Source organism: Balaenoptera ricei, chromosome 8 (assembly GCF_028023285.1).
Source record: "Balaenoptera ricei isolate mBalRic1 chromosome 8, mBalRic1.hap2, whole genome shotgun sequence".
Taxonomy (NCBI): Eukaryota; Metazoa; Chordata; class Mammalia; order Artiodactyla; family Balaenopteridae; genus Balaenoptera; species Balaenoptera ricei.
The window spans coordinates 95,593,654-95,612,293 of NC_082646.1; the positions used below are offsets into that span (position 1 = coordinate 95,593,654).

The 18,640-nt window shown below is 37.8% G+C and overlaps 1 protein-coding gene across 1 annotated transcript in view; it reads right to left on the reverse strand.

The window, feature by feature from the left end:
* Window positions 1-8,925: 8,925 nt before the first annotated feature.
* Window positions 8,926-18,640, reverse strand: part of LOC132370205 (small ribosomal subunit protein uS17-like) — an 86,067-nt gene continuing 76,352 nt past the window's right edge. The window contains 1 exon segment of the mRNA XM_059929941.1: window positions 8,926-9,162. Coding sequence (XP_059785924.1) covers window positions 8,926-9,162 — 237 coding nt within the window.

Below are 18,640 nucleotides of genomic sequence, written 5' to 3' on the forward strand. Positions count from 1 at the left end.
ATTAATTTAAAAAAAAAAAAAAAGGTGTTTATGGTCTCATAGGGAGGAATAAACGGATGCTGGTAGCCAGTAAGCAGCAAAGGTCACTTACTGTGTCTGATGAAGGTGGTCATACTTGGGGTAGAGGTATCTGACAAGTCAGTCCCAATGGGGCGAGCAAAAGTTTGATAACTGCTTCTTTAAATTATTGAAAAGCATATGATAATTTGCCCCGATTTCAGGGACAAGAGAAACTTCTTCATTTTCCTTCTGGATCAACATTGAAGACTTTAGGTCTTGGCATGGAGCATGTGACCAGAGTGAGCCAAACAACTGAAAACACTTTCTTTATTGTAAGTCCTCTGGATCGTTTTCTATCCTGTGGGATTCCTGTCACTCGGGAAAGGGAAAGATGCAAAGCATCACGGTACCCGATGAATTAGCACACTGCCTCTTGGAGCGTCATCCCCACGTGCCTGTGTTAGCTGCCCTCTCAGCAAACCCTGCAGGGCTGAGGTCATCCCTCCACCTCCAGCTGTGGCTGTCTGTTGTGTGGCGGTTTGGAATCTGATGAGTCAACGCCATCATCCCAGGTAACAGCAGGCTGTCTTTGGATTTCCATCGTCTCCTAATGTTCCATTAACCTCTCACAGCTGGCCTCCCTATGCACAATCAGCGGTTTGGCTAATCTCTCCCTGATCTCTCCCCTTCTGGCAGGATGTTCATCGTTAATACATCTTTGCTCTGCTCCCCCCTCCTCTCAGCCTACCAGCGCTCTCTATCAGTGCCTGCTGTGCCGGAGGCAATCCATCTGCTGTCTGCTCAGCACCAGCTTTGTTGTGTCCCAGCACTGCTGGGGCCTAAGGCAGAGTGTGTCCAGGACCATTAGATACTGGGTTGGAAACACTGTTAGGATACCTACTTGTGTATGAACATGAGCTCTAGGAGAGCTGAGCCCTCATTCCCTCATTGACCTGCTAACATGCTCTTGTTCGGACTCCAATATTTGTAAGTTGATGCTCCCTTGCCTGGCTATACCTCAAATTAATTACAGTAATAAAAACCACAGCAACAGTGGTTAATACAATAATAATTAAAGACAATATCATGATAATAACAATAGTCAATGTCATGTCTAGGGTGTTGACTGTGCTGAATCTGTGCTAAAAGCTACAGTCTCCGATTAAATTCTAACATCCCTGTGAGTTAGGTAATGCTGGTGAGGATATACCAGGTCACAGAAAGTTTAACAAAGCTGCCCAAGGCCATCCCACTGGTAAGAAGATCTTGTACTTGATCCTGACTTCCCGATTTCCTTTAAAGCTTAAGCTTTTAACCATTATGCATAGTAATAGAATAGCTACCAGTTATGTTGCTTGGGCTTTTACCTGTATCAACATTTCAAAACCAAATGTTATCTAGTATTCAAACCATTAGAAAGGCTGATATAAATTAATTTGGTCTATTTAAATATATAGTACATTAAGTTTGTATGGATTTAAAAATAAAACATAAAAAGGAAACATCAAAAGAATTTCCAAGTGTAGTTCTTCAGATAACCAAGGACACTTCCTCCCTCTCTTCTATTCTGAAGGGCAATGTAAGTGGAAAGGTTTAAGAAGTACTGATGTTTTGTGACTATTTGATTAATAATTATTTCCTCAGTCAGAATAAATTAGAGTGTAACCTGCAAGAAAATTGGGGTCATGCCTACTTAGCTGTCACAATGCTTAGGATAGTACTTGGCACATTGTGGATATGCATAGTTGTTTAATGAAGAAGGGAAGAAAAGAAAGAAAAAAGAATGATGGAAGGAAAGAGACATCTCCAGTGTTGACAGTACCCATTCCTATCAACAGTCAGTACAGACAGTTCACATCCATGCTGGTGGTTTCCCCATATCTCTCTGTCTGAGGGCATTCTTTGGACATAGGAAAGTTTGTCCTCTAAACTGGGCAGTTCAGAGAGTCCAGAGAGTTGAATCCCCAAGAGGTTCTCTTATTGAGTAATTCAAGTTTGTGGATAAATAACCCAATTTCTTAACCCCTCAATGAATGACTCTGAGTGGAAGACAGAAAGAAAGAAAGGAGGAAGAAATACAGTGGAAGAAAGAAGAAAAATAATGAAAGAGAGTATAAGTGAAGAAATAAAAACAGAAAGAAAGAAAAAGAGCAAAAGGGAGGAATGGAAACAAGGAAGAAGGGAGGGAGGGAAAGAGAGAAAGGAAAACAAAATGACAGAAAGGAAAAAAGAAAGAAAAAGAGAAAATGAAAGAAGAGGAGAAGAAAGCTAGAGAGGAGAATAGAACAAAAATAAGTGGAAAGGAGGGAAGGAAAAAGTGAAAAAAGAAAAAAATGAGAGGCCTACAAGGAAACAAGGAGAAAGAGACTAGGTAGCAAGTAGGAAAGAAAGGACCTTAAATATTTATAAAAAGAAGAAAAAAAAGGGTAGTGATTTTGAGCAGAAGAAACAGGGATTAAGAGACTCTGATGCGGGGAGACAAAACTTTTTCCTAAACAAACTGAAATATCGTCGTGTTTCTCTTCTATGGTGCAAAAGAATGTTTCCTCACATCTAGTTATGATGCCTAGCTCAGTACTGAAGAGCATATCCTGGATTATAACAAGGTCTTGTTTATCTCTCGAAGGACTGCTTTGCCTGTCTTCCTGTACACATGCCAAATTTCCCCTATGTATGCATGTGCCTGGGGTTCTTTGGTTATTTCCCAAGAACGACAAGCATAGGAAACACTGGTTGGGACAGCTGCAGGTTAAACAGTCCCCACCTGGAGCATCTCAGTGCATTTCAGGGGACTGGGGACAGGTGTAAGTTACGTTCCCTGTATCAGGGAAAACTTATAAGTCAGAAACAAATTTACTGAACAAGACAAATTCCTGTCATTGGCATAATATTTCCATGATGGTTTAATATATTCCTATTTATGAGTGAGAAACCTTTATCTGTCTCAAGATAATTGTTTATAGCCCAGCCGTCGGGAAAATTATTTTTGTTTTCTTTTCAAACTTTTCCACTTTAAGTAATTTTTTAATTTCCCCTAGACCGGAAAGATTGACCCAACCTCAAAGACAGGAGTGAGAATCAAGAATCAACCGTTGAGAGTCAGGTCTGCCACCAACTTGTGACATGGCCTGATGAGCTAATTCATTCCCCTATGTCTTCCTCCAGAGCAGTTTGGATAAATTCCTCAGTATTCCAAGTGAGCTTTTTAGAGCACCTTCTTGGGCCTCCAAGAACTGGGGAGATGGGGAGGGAGCCAGACCCTATGGCCATGCTTCATCTAAAGCAATCCTGATGATTGATTTCTCCATGTTGAGGTTTGAATAAGCTTTCATTCAAAGTTTCTGCTAAAAATATAAATAATGTTAATATTAATGTAATATTAATTACAAAGTAATAATATTAAAAATCTTTAAGGTCCTTTTCAAGTTTTATTCTATCAATAAATTCTAATTCTATAAACAAGCAAATAAACCAAGATAAACATCCTGTAATAAGAATTTAAAGCAAAAATGGCATTTTCTTTAAATAGAAGTGGACAGAATTATTTTAAAGTAAAATGTAAGAATATATTAAATTATAGAGACACTTGTAGAGACACCTGACAAATATGTTTCTGTGGGTTTGATGACTCTTTAAAACCCCTTGTCAATTTCCCCAGCAGACTAAAAGGTGGGCTGCTGAGCTTTCTGAGAAGCACTGCAAAGGTATGTCTTCAGAAAGGTAGTTTAGGGGATGTGCCGCCTTCCCATCTCTGTGCTCTTATCAAAATGTCAGAGGAGCACACACGCTGAGATTTCTTTCCCCTTCCATGTGCATTAGCCCTCAGTTTGTGGATTAGATGGCTATCACGGAGACTGAGAGTAGAAAAAGATATTAAAATACTTCTTGCCTTAAGTTCCCTTTGTGTTTTGTCCAGGCCACAAGGGAAGACAAAAATGCTTCTTTCCAGGGTTGGCAGTTTCCAAGAGATCAAGCAGAGTGTGGGTCAAGGACGAAGCAGCTTCTTGGGGACCCTCAAGCTCCAGCAGTTTTCTTGATCCGTCTATTAAAGAAGCAGGAAAAGGTGAAAGGTATTAAGGAGATGAAATGCCAGGGTAGGTGGGAGTTCCTTGCTAACTTGGCAGCTCCAAATTGGTTTAAGAAAGGGTCCCTGGGTAAGAGCAGCAATTATGTGAAAATGGAAGTATTCCTGGATATTTTGAACGCCATCAAATACTTCACCATTTCTATGACTCCAAGGGACAGCAGACTGTGTTTTGTTTGTTCTGGGGTTTACAGTCATAGCCCCTTACATCAGGCTTCAATTCACACCTGCAGATAAGATATTGTTCTGGGCCTCTCAGGCTCCCACAGATCTTCCGAGGTAGATGGCAAACTTTATCCCCAAAGAGAAAAAACTGTCTCTTTGCAAGTAGACTGTTCTTATCAAGAGAATTCGATGAAATGTTAATTCTTTAAAACTAAGCATATTGATTCGCTTCTATGCAAAGAAAATAAGATACTTTATTGTAAACAATGATCAATTAAAAATCCTGGCTCTACCTTTACTAGCTGGGTGACCATAGGCAAGTTACTTCATCTAAGTCTGTTTTCTTATCTGTAAAATATGTGTAATAAAACTTAAATCATGGGATTGTAAACTTGCAAAGAGCTTAACGCATTACCTAGTACATAGTTTATTTAATTTTGTTACTAACAAAATTCAAAGCACTCTAATAGTGTAGAATTAAACTATGGGACCTAAGGAAAAGACACAATTATAAATGTTTTCTGAATGTCTCAGTTACAAACTGGTCCTTTTATTTTATTTTTGGTAATAACGTATTTAAAGCAGGGGTTCCCAAGCCCCGGTACTGGTCCACAGCCTGTTAGGAACCGGACCGCACAGCAGGAGGTGGGCAGTAGGCGAGTGAGCGGAGCTTCATCTGTCGCTCCCCATCGCTCACATTACCGCCTGAACCATCACCATCCCTGCCCCCCGCCACCCCGTCTGTGGAAAAACTGTCTTCCACGAAACCGGTCCCTGGTGCCAAAAATGTTGGGGACCACTGATTTAAAGTGTTATCCAATCCTCATTGTCACTATAATCACATTTTGTATCTATTGTCGGTATGTAATTATAAACTTTACAAAAGATTTGAATAACAAGCTTTTTTAAGTAATGAGGAGCCGTTGAAGGTACTTGAGCATGGGATTTGTTAACTTCTTGAACAGATATCTAATACATGCTTGCCATGGGACAAACACTCTTCTAGAAAACGGTGACAAAGTGATGCAACAGACAAAGCTCGTGAAGTTTACATTCTCCTGGTGATAAAGTGAGGAAGGATGTTCTATAATAAATGATAATCTGGCAGAAGAGTTCAGGGATTTCACAGAGTGAAAAGAAAACTGAAGAAGGGGTGGTGCTTAGAAGGCTATTACACTAGTCCAAGTAACAGACAATGTTTGCTATACCAGAGTGATGGCAGTGAAAGAGTCAGGGAGGAAATGCATGGAGGAAGGCTTAGATGGATGGAAAGGTGATAGGAAGGAAAGGGGAAATGTTGGTTTGAAGGGAGGGTAAAGCTTTTGGTTTCAAAGTATTGACAAAGTGTCCTGTTACAGCAGCCATAAATGGGAGACTAGCTCAGGAGAGACTTCAATATTTTAGCTTAATTTGAAACAGGGTAGTTCTGAAGTTGACAACATTATGAAAGGGCAGAGTAGAATGAAAAAAGAGAAAAGCAATTAAATAATTTTATATAATTCATCACCCTCTAACCATGAAGAAGGTAGATGAGATTACCCAGTAGGACTTCTGGGAAAATCAGCATGTTGGAAACGTCTATGTTGAAAACTGCTTAAAATTCCAAAAACACCTTTTCTGTTGTTTCACCAAAGGGAAAATATGTCACAATCCATGACAAGAATTAGAATTTCCTCCGAATATGCCATGGAAAAAACAGCTATTTACTCAGCCAAAGTAGTTCAATAACCGTATTGCTTAGAAAATGATTGTTTCTTCTCTGTAAAAATGATTTTCCATTTTTGCAAGAAATCCAAGGAACTGACTCAGTTTCTCTCAGGTAAATACTAAGAGAGGTCTGAGTTTACCAAACGAGAGTCAGTGCCTCACCTTGAGAAGGGTGGCATGTTGAATTGAGCTAATAAACATTATTCATGTATTCCATTTTAAATCAAGTCACCAAATATGCTGTTAGGATTTTGTAATGGAGAAATGTAAAAAGAAAAACTAAGTCCATGCATTATTTAAATATAAAAATATAACACTGTGAACAATACTGTGGAGATACTGGATACAAACAAAATGCAAAATGCCAAATGTAGGAGTATAATTAAAAAGAAAACACATAAATGCTGAATGCAGTATATGTGTATATATATGGGTGTGTGTGTGTGCACGTGTATATATATATATATATCTCCAATTAAGACAAAATTTAAATTGCCAAGTAAATTATCCAGTCTTTTTAAAGAAGGTAGAAGGTAGAGGTCACATTATGATTTAATGATGAGGGAGCACTTTATAGAAGTATTATTTTACCTTGTATCTTGAAAGGTGAGTATAATTTGTGTAAACTTGTAGAGAAAACAAAAAAACCAAAGCATCCTTGCATATTGATTTTGCTTAAGTAAAACTGTGGAGGCCAAAAAAATGTGAGATGGGGGTAGGGGACGGGACATGGTAAATAGATTTGACCTTTGACATCTGGTAAAGACATAACCATCTTGGATGTCTGGCTGAGGTTTGTAAACTTTATCATGTAGGCATCCCAGAGCTGTGGAAGGTTTTTGAGCAAGAAGAGAAGTAGAGTTTAAGGGGAATAATACGGCAAAAGTGCAGATAATAAGTTGGAGAAGGGCATGAATGGAGTTAGGACAAGCAGCTATAAAGTCCCTCTCAGAAAGTTTGGCTTGAGACAGAACACAAAAAATATTCCAATATTTCAGATTTCAAATTGTGACTGGAAGTATATACATGAAATGTGGAACCTTATACAAACTGATGTTAGCTGGGTTATCAAGGGACATGGCTCCCTCTTCCCACCCAACTCCTGAAGGATACAGTGATCTGTCTCTGTAGTTGGTGCAAGAACACTGAAGAGTTTTGACTACTGCTAATGCGTCCTAGATGTCTATCTTTCTAGCTGAATAAACTGCTTAACCTCTCCATGCCTCAGTTTCTCACTCTATAAAGTTGATTTAGTAATAGCTCAACAACTGTAGCAAAAGCTTAAATTAGTTCACCTATGTAAAGCAAACAGAATAGTGCCATGTACATAGCAGACGCTGTATATGTTTTAGCTACTTTTATTATTTATTACCAATAAACCAACACATTCATTAGACCCATGACCACCTTTTAAAGTCCAAACCATGCAAGTGCCATGCTCCAGGGCATGACTTAAAAAGTGATTATTGTGACTATATCTTTGGGTCCCCAACAGGGTTTTTATTCAATGAATTATATCTTTTCTTCTAAATTTTACCTACTTGTTAAGAGTAGGGTGATGACATAATATTTGATAGTCCCTATCCTCCATCTATGAAGATACTTTAATTTTTTCCTTCTGTGGTTTCCCGCAAACAAAAGTAATTTAAACAGAATGTCTATGCATTTATGCAAGATGCACTGATTGTAATGAAAACATACATACTGCATTAATAAAGAAGGGACTCAAATTTATGGCCCCTGATACTTCTAGACTAAGGATTTATCTAATAATGCATTCTTTGCCTTTGCCAATAATGCATAGCCATGGAAAATCCATATGTATTCTTATTTTGGCCACTTCTCTTTCCATATAAAGAAGATAAGAAGTTACACTGCAGGAAGTTCTGCCCATTGGGAGGATTTCCCATCTCTGCTGTCTTTAAGGACCACTCTATATGGGACTGTAACACAGCCACCATCCATTTTTGGCTCATACAATATACCAGGCTTATAAAAACCAAGCTCATAATTTTTCTTCCTTCTCTCACAAAGGGAATCCCATGTTACCAATGGGTTTGAGCTGAGGGAGCAGCCACAGTGCGACAGTGGAGATGTTATAGGGTTCTGGGCCAACTCTTTGTGCACCCTGCCTGTGTTTTCAACCCAGCTCTTGCTTGATCCTGGCTCTACCACTTTCATCTTATCATGTATTGTTGCTGGTCTCTCTCAGCTGATACAACTAAAAACTACAAAACTTTTATTAAAGAAATTTTTTTAAACACAAATAATTTGAAAGACATCCATTTTCATGAATTGGAAGACAATATTGTTAAGATGGCCATACTAGCCAAAGTAATCTACAAAATCAGTCAGCGCCTATCAAAATCCTAGTGGCATTTTTTTAATAGAAATAGCAAAACAATCTGAAAATCCATATGGAACCACAAAGGACCCTAGATAGCCTAAGAAATCTTGAGAAAGAAGAGTAAAGCTGGATGCACCACACTTCCTGATTTCAAACTATATTCCAAAGCAACAGTAATTATAAGAGCATGATTCTGGCGTAAACACAGATATATAGACCAATGGAACAGAATAGAAAGTCCAGAAATAAAACCACACATAAACAATCAACTGATCTTCAACAAGATTACCAAGAATACACAATGTGGAAATGATAGTCTCTTCCACACGTGGTGCTGAGAAAATTGGATATCCATACGGAGCTGGGTTTTTTTTAAGGTGAATAATTCCTTGTTGGAAATGGATTTTTTTCAGCTTATATCATAATTCTCATTGGGAATCTTGCTATAAATTTACAATGTTTTTCCTACCACAGATAGTTTTGTACTAAAGGGTTTGCTCAGCTTTATGGCCCAAGCAACAAGTATGTTTGCACTAAAGCCTTCTTGTCACTCTATATGGAACATAGTTGTATTTCTAGGTATGGAATATCTGCTTCTAGAAGCTGAAGATATTACCAGACATTATACTTTCTTCTTATTGGTGAGGGTAAGAGAAACAGCAATTTGTTCTTTATTTTGGATGAGATTTCCTGATATAATTTCCAAATCTTCATAGGCTTTATCTCCCACTTTTGGATCCAATATTCTTACCAAGGCCCACAATCTACGTGAAACTTCTTGCTCGTATGATTTGATTAACATTGTGTCGGTGGTATACCGGGCCAAGGTAAGGTTACATGGAATAATCGGATAGAGTCCCTTTGACAATACAATAACAGTACAGAGGGTGAGGGTGTTAAGCATGACACTGGGAAAATGTAAATGTATATTGTTTTCTATCTTCTATGATGATAAACTGCTTTATGCCCCCTCTTCTAGGTAGAGATGGAAAAGAACTTTGCTGCCAATCAATGACTATGTGCATTTGAGATCATGTTAATCTCTCCTGGTAAATAAACATTTCATGTTGACAGAGCAGCTGCCATAAGAAGCGCTATTTGGTTGAGTTTGGGGGAATCTATTTTCATACTCTAGGTTGGTCTGATTTCTAAAGGGAAGATGTAGGAAGTTAAATGTGGACCACACCATTCATCCTTTAGGTCTTTAAGAATACCATTAATCTCTGCTATTTGGGGGTGGGGGAGTGTGATTATGCTTTTGATTTGCTATCCTGGTTGAGGATTGGAGAGGAGGCAATTTCAGAGGACTTCACTTGACTTTTCTTACTATAATAGCTCTTAGGCCATAGGCCAAGGAATAATGTAAGTGTTGTGTAAATTATCAAGTACGTCCATTTCAGTTAGCCCTTCCGAGACTGGGAAATAACCACGGGGTAACTCCATAGACCTAGTGGATCATTGTGAGCTGGATATAGATAAAGATTCCATTTATCACCTGATCCTCATATTATTCCACTCTAATAGCATCAATTAATAGCATCTGAGTACCAGTGAAAACTCAGCCCCTGTGACCAACAGTCCTTACATTGTCTGGTCATTCTCTTTTCTTCAATGTATGATCTTAGTTACTGAACAAGGAGCGAGTCATTACTGAATACATTTGGTGTTGCAAATTCTTTCTTCCTGATGAGACAGCCTCATCTTCAAGCTGGGCTCTAGATCTGAAAAGTGGCTCAGATCATAAAACGAGTCAGAGGATCTCTGATTTCTGTTATGTTAGGGTTCTGTCATCTCCACTGGTATCAAAGAACCCAGTTCTGTTACACAAAGCATCTTCTGCTGTATGTCTAACTTGGAGAACAGAGCCGTCACAGAATTTCCCATGCTTCTAGCACCCTCACCAATGCATTATTTTTTTCCTAATAAACTCTGATCTAAATTTTATATTTTTATAGTTTTTATTTATATTTTTTGTGAGAACACTAAAGTTCTAATCTCTTAGCAAATTTCAATTACATGATACAGTATTATCAGCTACAGTCACCAAGTTACACATTAGATCTTCAGACTTTATTCCTCTTATAACTGAAAGTTTGCACCCTTTTATCAACCTCTCCCTATTTCCGTCACCCACCCTTCCAGCCCCAGCAAATACTTTTCTACCCTGTTTCTATGAGTTCAACTTTCTTTTTTTTAGATTCCATGTATAAGTGACACCATGAAGTACATGTGGTATTTATCTTTGTCTGGCTTTCACTTAGCATAATGACCTCCAGATTCATCCATGTTACTGCAAACGGCAGGATTTCAGTCTCTTTTTAAGACTGAATAATATTCCATTGTGTTTATATTATATTAATTTATTATATTATATTAATCCATATATATGTGTGTGTATGGATTGTATACATTACGTATGTGTGTGTATGGATTATATATATTACATATGGGTGTGTATATATATAACATTTTCCTTATCCATTCATGCATTAATGGACACTTAGGTTGGTTCCATACCTTGGCTATTGTGACTACTGCTGTGGAACATGGAAATACAGATATCTCTTTCACTGAGTTATTTCATTTCCTTTGGATATTTATCTAGAAGTGGGGTGCTAGATCATATAATAGCTCTATTTTTAAGTTCATTAAGAAATCTCCATACTGTTTTCCATAATGTCTGAACCATTTTATATTCCCACCAACACTGAACAAACGTCCTCTTTTCTGCACATCCTTGCCAGCATTTGCTATTGTGTGTGTTTTTTATAGTAGAAATCCGAACAGGTTGACATACTATCTCATTGTGGTTTTTTTTTTTTTTTAACATCTTTATTGGAGTATAATTCCTTTACAATGCTGTGTTAGTTTCTGCTGCATAACACAGTGAATCAACTATACATATACAAAAATCCCCATATCTATTCCCTCTTGTGTCTGCCTCCCATCCTCCCTATCCCACCCCTCTAGGTGGTCACAAAGCACCAAGCTGATCTCCCTCTGCTATGCAGCTGCTTCCCACTAGCTATATATTTTACATTCGGTAGTGTATATATGTCCGTGCCACTCTCTCACTTTGTCCCAGCTTACCATTCCCCCTCCCGGTGTCCTCAAGTCCATTCGCTACATCTGCGTCTTTATTCCTGTCCTGTGCCTAGGTTCTTCAGAACCTTCTTTCTTTTTTTTTAGATTCCATATATATGTGTTAGCATATGGTATTTGTTTTTCTCTTTCTGACTTACTTCACTCTGTATGACAGACTCTAGGTCCATCCCCCTCACTACAAATAACTCAATTTCTTTTCTTTTTATGGCTGAGTAATATTCCATTGTATATATGTGCCACATCTTCTTTATCCATTCATCCGTCAATGGACATTTAGGTTGCTTCCATGCCCTGGCTATTGTAAATAGAGCTGCAATGAACATTGTGGTACATGACCCTTTTTGAATTATGGTTATCTCAGGGTATATGTCCAGTAGTGGGATTGCTGGGTCATGTGGTAGTTCTATTTTTAGTTTTTTAAGCAACCTCCATACTGTTCTCCATAGTGGCTGTATCAATTTACATTCCCACCAGCAGGGCAAGAGGGTTCCCTTCTCTCCACACTCTCTCCAGCACTTATTGCTTGTAGATTTTTTGATGATGGCAATCCTGACCAGTGTGAGGTGATACCCCATTGTGGTTTTAATTTCCATTGCTCCAATGATTAGTGATGTTGAGCATCCTTTCATGTGTTTGTTGGCAATCTGTATATCTTCTTTGGAGAAATGTCTATTTAGGTCTTCTGCCCATTTTTGGATTGGGTTATTTGGGTTTTTTTTGATATTGAGCTTCATGAGCTACTTGTAAATTTTGGAAATTAATTTTTGTCAGTTGCTTCGTTTGCAAATATTTTCTCCCATTCTGAGGGTTGTCTTTTTATCTTGTCTGTGGTTTCCTTTGCTGTGCAAAAGCTTTGAAGTTTCATTAGGTCCCATTTGTTTATTTTTGTTTTTATTTCCATTTCTCTAGGAGGTGGGTCAACAAGGATCTTGCTGTGATTTATGTCATATAGTGTTCTGTCGATGTTTTCCTTTAAGAGTTTTATAGTGCTTGGCCTTACATTTAGGTCTTTAATCCATTTGGAGTTTATTTTTGTGTGTGGTGTTAGGGAGTGTTCTAATTTCATTCTTTTACATGTAGCTGTCCAGTTTTCCCAGCACCACTTATTGAAGAGGCTGTCTTATCTCCATTGTATATTCTTTCCTCCTTTATCAAAGGTTAGGTGACCATATATGCGAGGGTTTATCTCGGGGCTTTTTATCCTATTCCATTGATCTATATTTCTGTTTTTGTGCCAGTACCATACTGTCTTGATTACTGTAGCTTTGTAGTATAGTCTGAAGTCAGGGAGCCTGATTCCTCCAGCTCCGTTTTTCTTTCTCAAGATTTCTTTGGCTATTTGGGGTCTTTTGTGTTTCCATACAAATTGTGAAATTTTTTGTTCTAGTTCTGTGAAAAATGACATTGGTAGTTTGATAGGGATTGCACTGAATCTGTGGATTGCTTTGGGTAGTAGAGTCATTTTCACAATGTTGATTCTTCCAATCCAAGAACATGGTATATCTCTCCATCTGTTGGTATCATCTTTAATTTCTTTCATCAGTGTCTTATAGTTTTCTGCATGCAGGCCTTTTGTCTCCTTAGGTAGGTTTATTCCTAGGTATTTTATTCTTTTTGTTGCAGTGGTAAATGGGAGTGTTTCCTTAATTTCTCTTTCAGATTTTTCATCATTGGTGCATAGGAATGCAAGAGATTTCTGTGCATTAATTTTGTATCCTGCTATTTTAACAAATTAATTGATTAGCTCTAGTAGTTTTCTGGTAGCACCTTTAGGATTGTCTACATATAGTATCATGTCATCTGCAAACAGTGACAGTTTTACTTCTTCTTTTCCACTTTGGATTCCTTTGATTTCTTTTTCTTCTCTGATTGCTGCGACTAAAACTTCCCAAACTATGTTGGATAATAGTGGTGAGAGTGGGCAACCTTTTCTTGTTCCTGATCTTAGTGGAAATGGTTTCAGTTTTTCACCATTGAGAATGATGTTGGCTGTGGGTTTGTCATATACGACCTTTATTATGTTGAGGTAAGTTCCCTCTCTGCCTACTTTCTGGAGGGTTTGTATCATAAATGGGTACTGAATTTTGTTGAAAGCTTTTTCTGCATCTATTGAGATGATCGTATGGTTTTTCTCCTTCAATTTGTTAATATAGTGTATCACATTGATTGTTTTGCATATATTGAAGCATTCTTGCATTCCTGGGATAAACCCCACTTGATCATGGCGTATGATCCTTTTATTGTGCTGTTGGATTCTGTTTGTTAGTATTTTGCTGAGGATTTTTGCATCTATGTTCATCAGTGATATTGGTCTGTAGATTTCTTTTTTTGTGACATATTTGTATGGTTTTGGTATAAGGGTGATGGTGGCCTTGTAGAATTAGTTTTGGAGTATTCCTCCCTCTGCTATATTTTGGAAGAGTTTGAGAAAGATCGGTGTTCGCTCTTCTCTAAATGTTTGATAGAATTCGCCTGTGAAGCCATCTGGTCCTGGGCTTTTGTTTGTTGGAAGATTTTTAATCACAGTCTCAACTTCAATGCTTGTGATCGGTCTGTTTATATTTTCTATTTCTTCCTGGTTCAGTCTCAGTAGGTTGTGCTTTTCTAAGAATTTGTCCATTCCTTCAAGGTTGTCCATTTTATTGGCATATAGTTGCTTGTAGTAATCTCTCATGATCCTTTGTATTTCTGCAGTGTCAGTTGTTACTTCTCCTTTTTCATTTCTAATTCCATTGATTTGAGTCTTCTCCCTTTTTTTTCTTGATGAGTCTGGCTAATGGTTTATCAATTTTGTTTATCTTCTCAAAGAACCAGCTTTTAGTTTTATTGATCTTTGTTATTGTTTCCTTCATTTCTTTTTCATTTATTTCTGATCTGATCTTTATGACTTCTTTCCTTCTGTTAACTTTGGGGTTTTTTGTTCTTCTTTCTCTAATTGCCTTAGGTGTAAGTTTAGGTTGTTTATTTGAGATCTTTCTTGTTTCTTGAGGTAGGATTATATTGCTATAAACTTCCCTCTTAGAAATGTTTTTGCTGCACCCCATAGGTTTTGGGTCGTTATGTTTTCATTGTCATTTTTTCTAGGTATTTTTTGATTTCCTCTTTGATTTCTTTAGTCATCTCTTGGTTATTTAGTAGCATATTTTTTAGTCTCCATGTGTTTGTATTTTTTACAGATTTTTTCCCTGTAATTGATGTCTAGTCTCACAGCGTTGTGTTCAGAAAAGATATTTGATATGATTTCAATTTTCTTAAATTTACCAAGGCTTGATTTGTGACCCAAGATATGATCTCTCCTGGAGAATGTCCATGAACACTTGAGAAGAAAAAGTGTATTTTGTGAAAGTGCAGCCTCTCAGGCTGGTGAGTGCTGGTCAGCACCCATCCTCTGTGCGGGGATCTCTCTGCTTTGCCCTCTGCACCCCTGTTGCTACACTCTCCTCCATGGCTCCAAAGCTCCCCCCTCTGCCCACCCCCTGTCCATCCCCTGTCCCTGCCAATGAAAGGGCTTCCTAGTGTGTGGAAACTTTTCCTCCTTCACAGCTCCCTCCCAGAGGTGCAGGTCCCATCCCTATTTTTTGTCTCTGTTTTTTCTTTTTTCTTTTGCCCTACCCAGGTACGTGGCGTATTTCTTGCCTTTTGGGAAGTCTGAGGTCTTCTGCCAGTGTTCAGTTGGTGTTCTGTAGGAGTTGTTCCACATGTAGATGTATTTTTGATGTATTTGTGGGGAGGAAGGTGATCTCCATGTCTTACTCTTCAACCATCTTGAAGGCCATTTGTCTCTCATTGTGGTTTTGATTTGCATTTCCCTAATGATTAATGATGTTGAGCACCTTTTCATGTACCTGTAGGTCATTTGTATATCTTCTTTAGAAAAATTTCTATTCAGGTCCTCTTCCCATTTTTTAATCAGATTTTTTTTGTGGGGTGGGTATTGAGTTGTATGAGTTCCTTGTGTATTTTGGATATTAGCCCCTTACCTGACATGTGGTTTGCGAATATTTTCTCCCATTCCATACTTTGTCTTTTCATTTTGTTGATGGCTTCCTTTGCTTTGCAGAAGCTTTTTAGCTTGATGTAGTCCCACTTGTTTATTTTTGCTGTTGTTGCCTCTGTTTTTGGTGTCAAATCCAGAAAATAATTGCCAAGACCAATGTTAAGGAGCATAGTCCCTATGCTTTCTTATAGGAGTTTTGTAGTTTCAGGTCTTATGCTCAAGTTCAAAACATCTTTTGAGTTGATATTTTTTGTATTGTGTAAGATAGGGATTTCATTCGTTTGCATGTGGATGTCCAGTTTTCTCAACTCCTTTTATTGAAGAAATTATCATTTCTGCATTACTTATTCTGGGAGACTTTGTAGAAAATCAACTGACCATATGCATGGGTTCATTTCTGAGCTTTTTGATATGGTCTGAAATCAGAAAGTGTGATGCCATCAGTTTTGTTCTTTTTTCTCAAGATTGCATTGGCTATTTGAAGTCTTTTGTGGTTTCATATCAATTTTAGGGCTGCTTTTCCTATTTCTGTAATAAATGCCATTGGAATTTTAATGGCAATTGCATTGAATCTGTAGATTATTTTGGGTAGTATAGACATTTTAACAATATAATTTTTTCTAATCTATGGATTGAAATATCTTCCCATTTACTTGTGTTTTCTTCAATTTATTTTTTTTCAGTGTACAGATCTTTCACCTCCTTGTTTAAATGTATTTCCAGGTATATTATTCTTTTTGATGTGATTGTAAATGGGATTATTTTCTTAATTTCTCTTTTCAGTAATTCATTGTGAGTATACAGAAACTTGTTCAAATTCTCACAGCTAGAACACTATAGCACTGGGATTTAAAAACAGATTTTTCCTTTGGAAGATTGAGCTGCTAACCAGACTGTGGAACTATCTCCTTTTCTCTCAAATGGTAAGCTTCTCTCTTCTCAGATGGTGACCCTTTTGAGGGCAAGTACTTGTTTCTTCCTGGGTTCTCATATCCTTGATGTCCTAAACCACTCTGCTTTGAGGGGGCTCCAGTCTAACAATCCAAGACTTTGAAGAGCTTTAGCAAATGCTATTTGATCATCATTATTCCCTCAATCATTTCATGTCTCATATTTAGTAGGTATTGCTTATTTTTCTTTACTATCCTTCTCTGAGGAAGCAGAGGCTATGTTTTGTTCACACAGATATGCCCAATTCCTAGCAAAGTGGCTGAAATATTTTGATCATTCTGTATATACTTGATGAATAAAGGAACTCTTTTAAGTTCCAGCATTTCTTTTACTTTTATCAATCTGTATCAGCTTAGGACCATGACTCACAACACAGGAGTTCAAATCATGATTCTAACATTCTCTAAACATATACCATTGGGAAAGTTACTGAAAATATCTGAGCTCCAGTTTACCATCTGTGCAATGACACATCTACTTTAAGACCTTAATCTAGGGATAATAGGAGATAACATATATGAAAAAGTCTTGTAATTTTAAAGTTTACATAAATAAAAAAATTAATTACAAAAACTAAAAATTTGATACACTCTTTAATCAAGGATGTTTCTGGAATCTCCTTTAACTTCTTGTCTATACGAATCACTTTCATTTTGTTGTTAATTTGCTTTCCACAAGTCTACATTTTATTTCCTCAACTATAAATGGTGACTTAAGGGTTAGACTCTGTCTAGTTATTCCCTTGCATTTTCTTCTGGATATAATCATAGAGCAGTGCTCATAGTACATACTCAATAAAACTCTTGAGTGCTTTAGAGTTACCTCAATTACTTTTTAAAACAAAATCCATTTGAGACTTTTATTTTCTTTGCTAATATACAAAATGTCACCATCCCTATGTTCTTTCAGATTGTGCTTCACCTGGTTATTTCCATCCATTAAATATTCTTATTCTTTACATATTGTTTTTCTTTGGGAATGGTCAAGTCTCTCTTCCTTAAAGCCTTTGACTGATTGGACTTTGATCCCCAAGGGGACAGAGTGTGGGTAAAAAAAGAAAAGTAAGAAAAGCATAAGTAAGAGGTAGTAAGTCCCAAGTAATATTGACCGAGAAGGAGCAGAGGCATTTTTCTTTGCCTTCCAAAATCGACTCAAATTTACTTTTGAAGTAATTTTCAGCAGGAAATAGATTACAAACATAGTTTTCTCAAGAGATCATCTACTTGTTTTTATCCTTTGTGCTTTTCAAGGAAACACAATAGATGGGTGGGACTTGTGAAGCCAAAACTATTTTCTTAAGCAGGAGGATGAGCTCAGAAAAGGAGGTTCTGCCCTCAGGAAACTCTCCAGTGCCTTGAAGATTGCAGCTTCCTGAAGTGGCGTTTATTTCATCTTGGGATTTTAACGTTCTGAAAAAGAACCACTTCCTGAATATACTGCCAAGGCACATGGAACAATCCAATGCACATGTAATCGAAGGTGAATGAAGTGCAACTTGGGAAAAGATCTACAGGGGGCAAAAACTACAACTGAAGCAAAAATTCTTTTGCTTGATGACAACTGAGTTTGCACCAGATGGTCTCTCAAATGGACAGTGGTCTTCATTCTTTTCTCTACCACTCTCGTTTTCCTGAAATGTATTTTTATTTACGGGAAAGTTAGGATGTGGCTGACCACAGTAACTTGGAGGCAGAAAAGCAAGACACTAGAGTAAGTACACTCGAGCATCATTCTTCTTAAAAACTGGAATCATCTCTTTGGTGATGTTTGTTGTCATCGTCATTGAAAATTTATTCTGTGACCCCCAGATCAACACATCCAGAGCAGAATCAGGCAATGCAGGTATTCTGAGAGGGTTCAGAAGACTGATTCAAATTTTTCTCTTTTTGAAATTGGGACTGTGTTATTCAATCATTGCTTTACCTACGTTTGCCAAAAACTATGCAGGGTACACAAAATTGAAGCAAATACTGATTAAAAATCTAAACATAGATCGAATTCTTTTTTTTTTTAAATTAATTTATTTATTTATTTTTGGCTGTGTTGGGTCTTCGTTTCTGTGCGAGGGCTTTCTCCAGTTGCGGAGAGCGGGGGCCACTCTTCATCGCGGTGCGCGGGCCTCTCACCATCGCGGCCTCTCCTGTTGCGGAGCACAGGCTCCAGACGCGCAGGCTCAGCAGTTGTGGCTCACGAGCCCAGTTGCTCCGCGGCATGTGGGATCTTCCCAGACCAGGGCTCGAACCCGTGTCCCCTGCATTGGCAGGCAGACTCTCAACCACTGCGC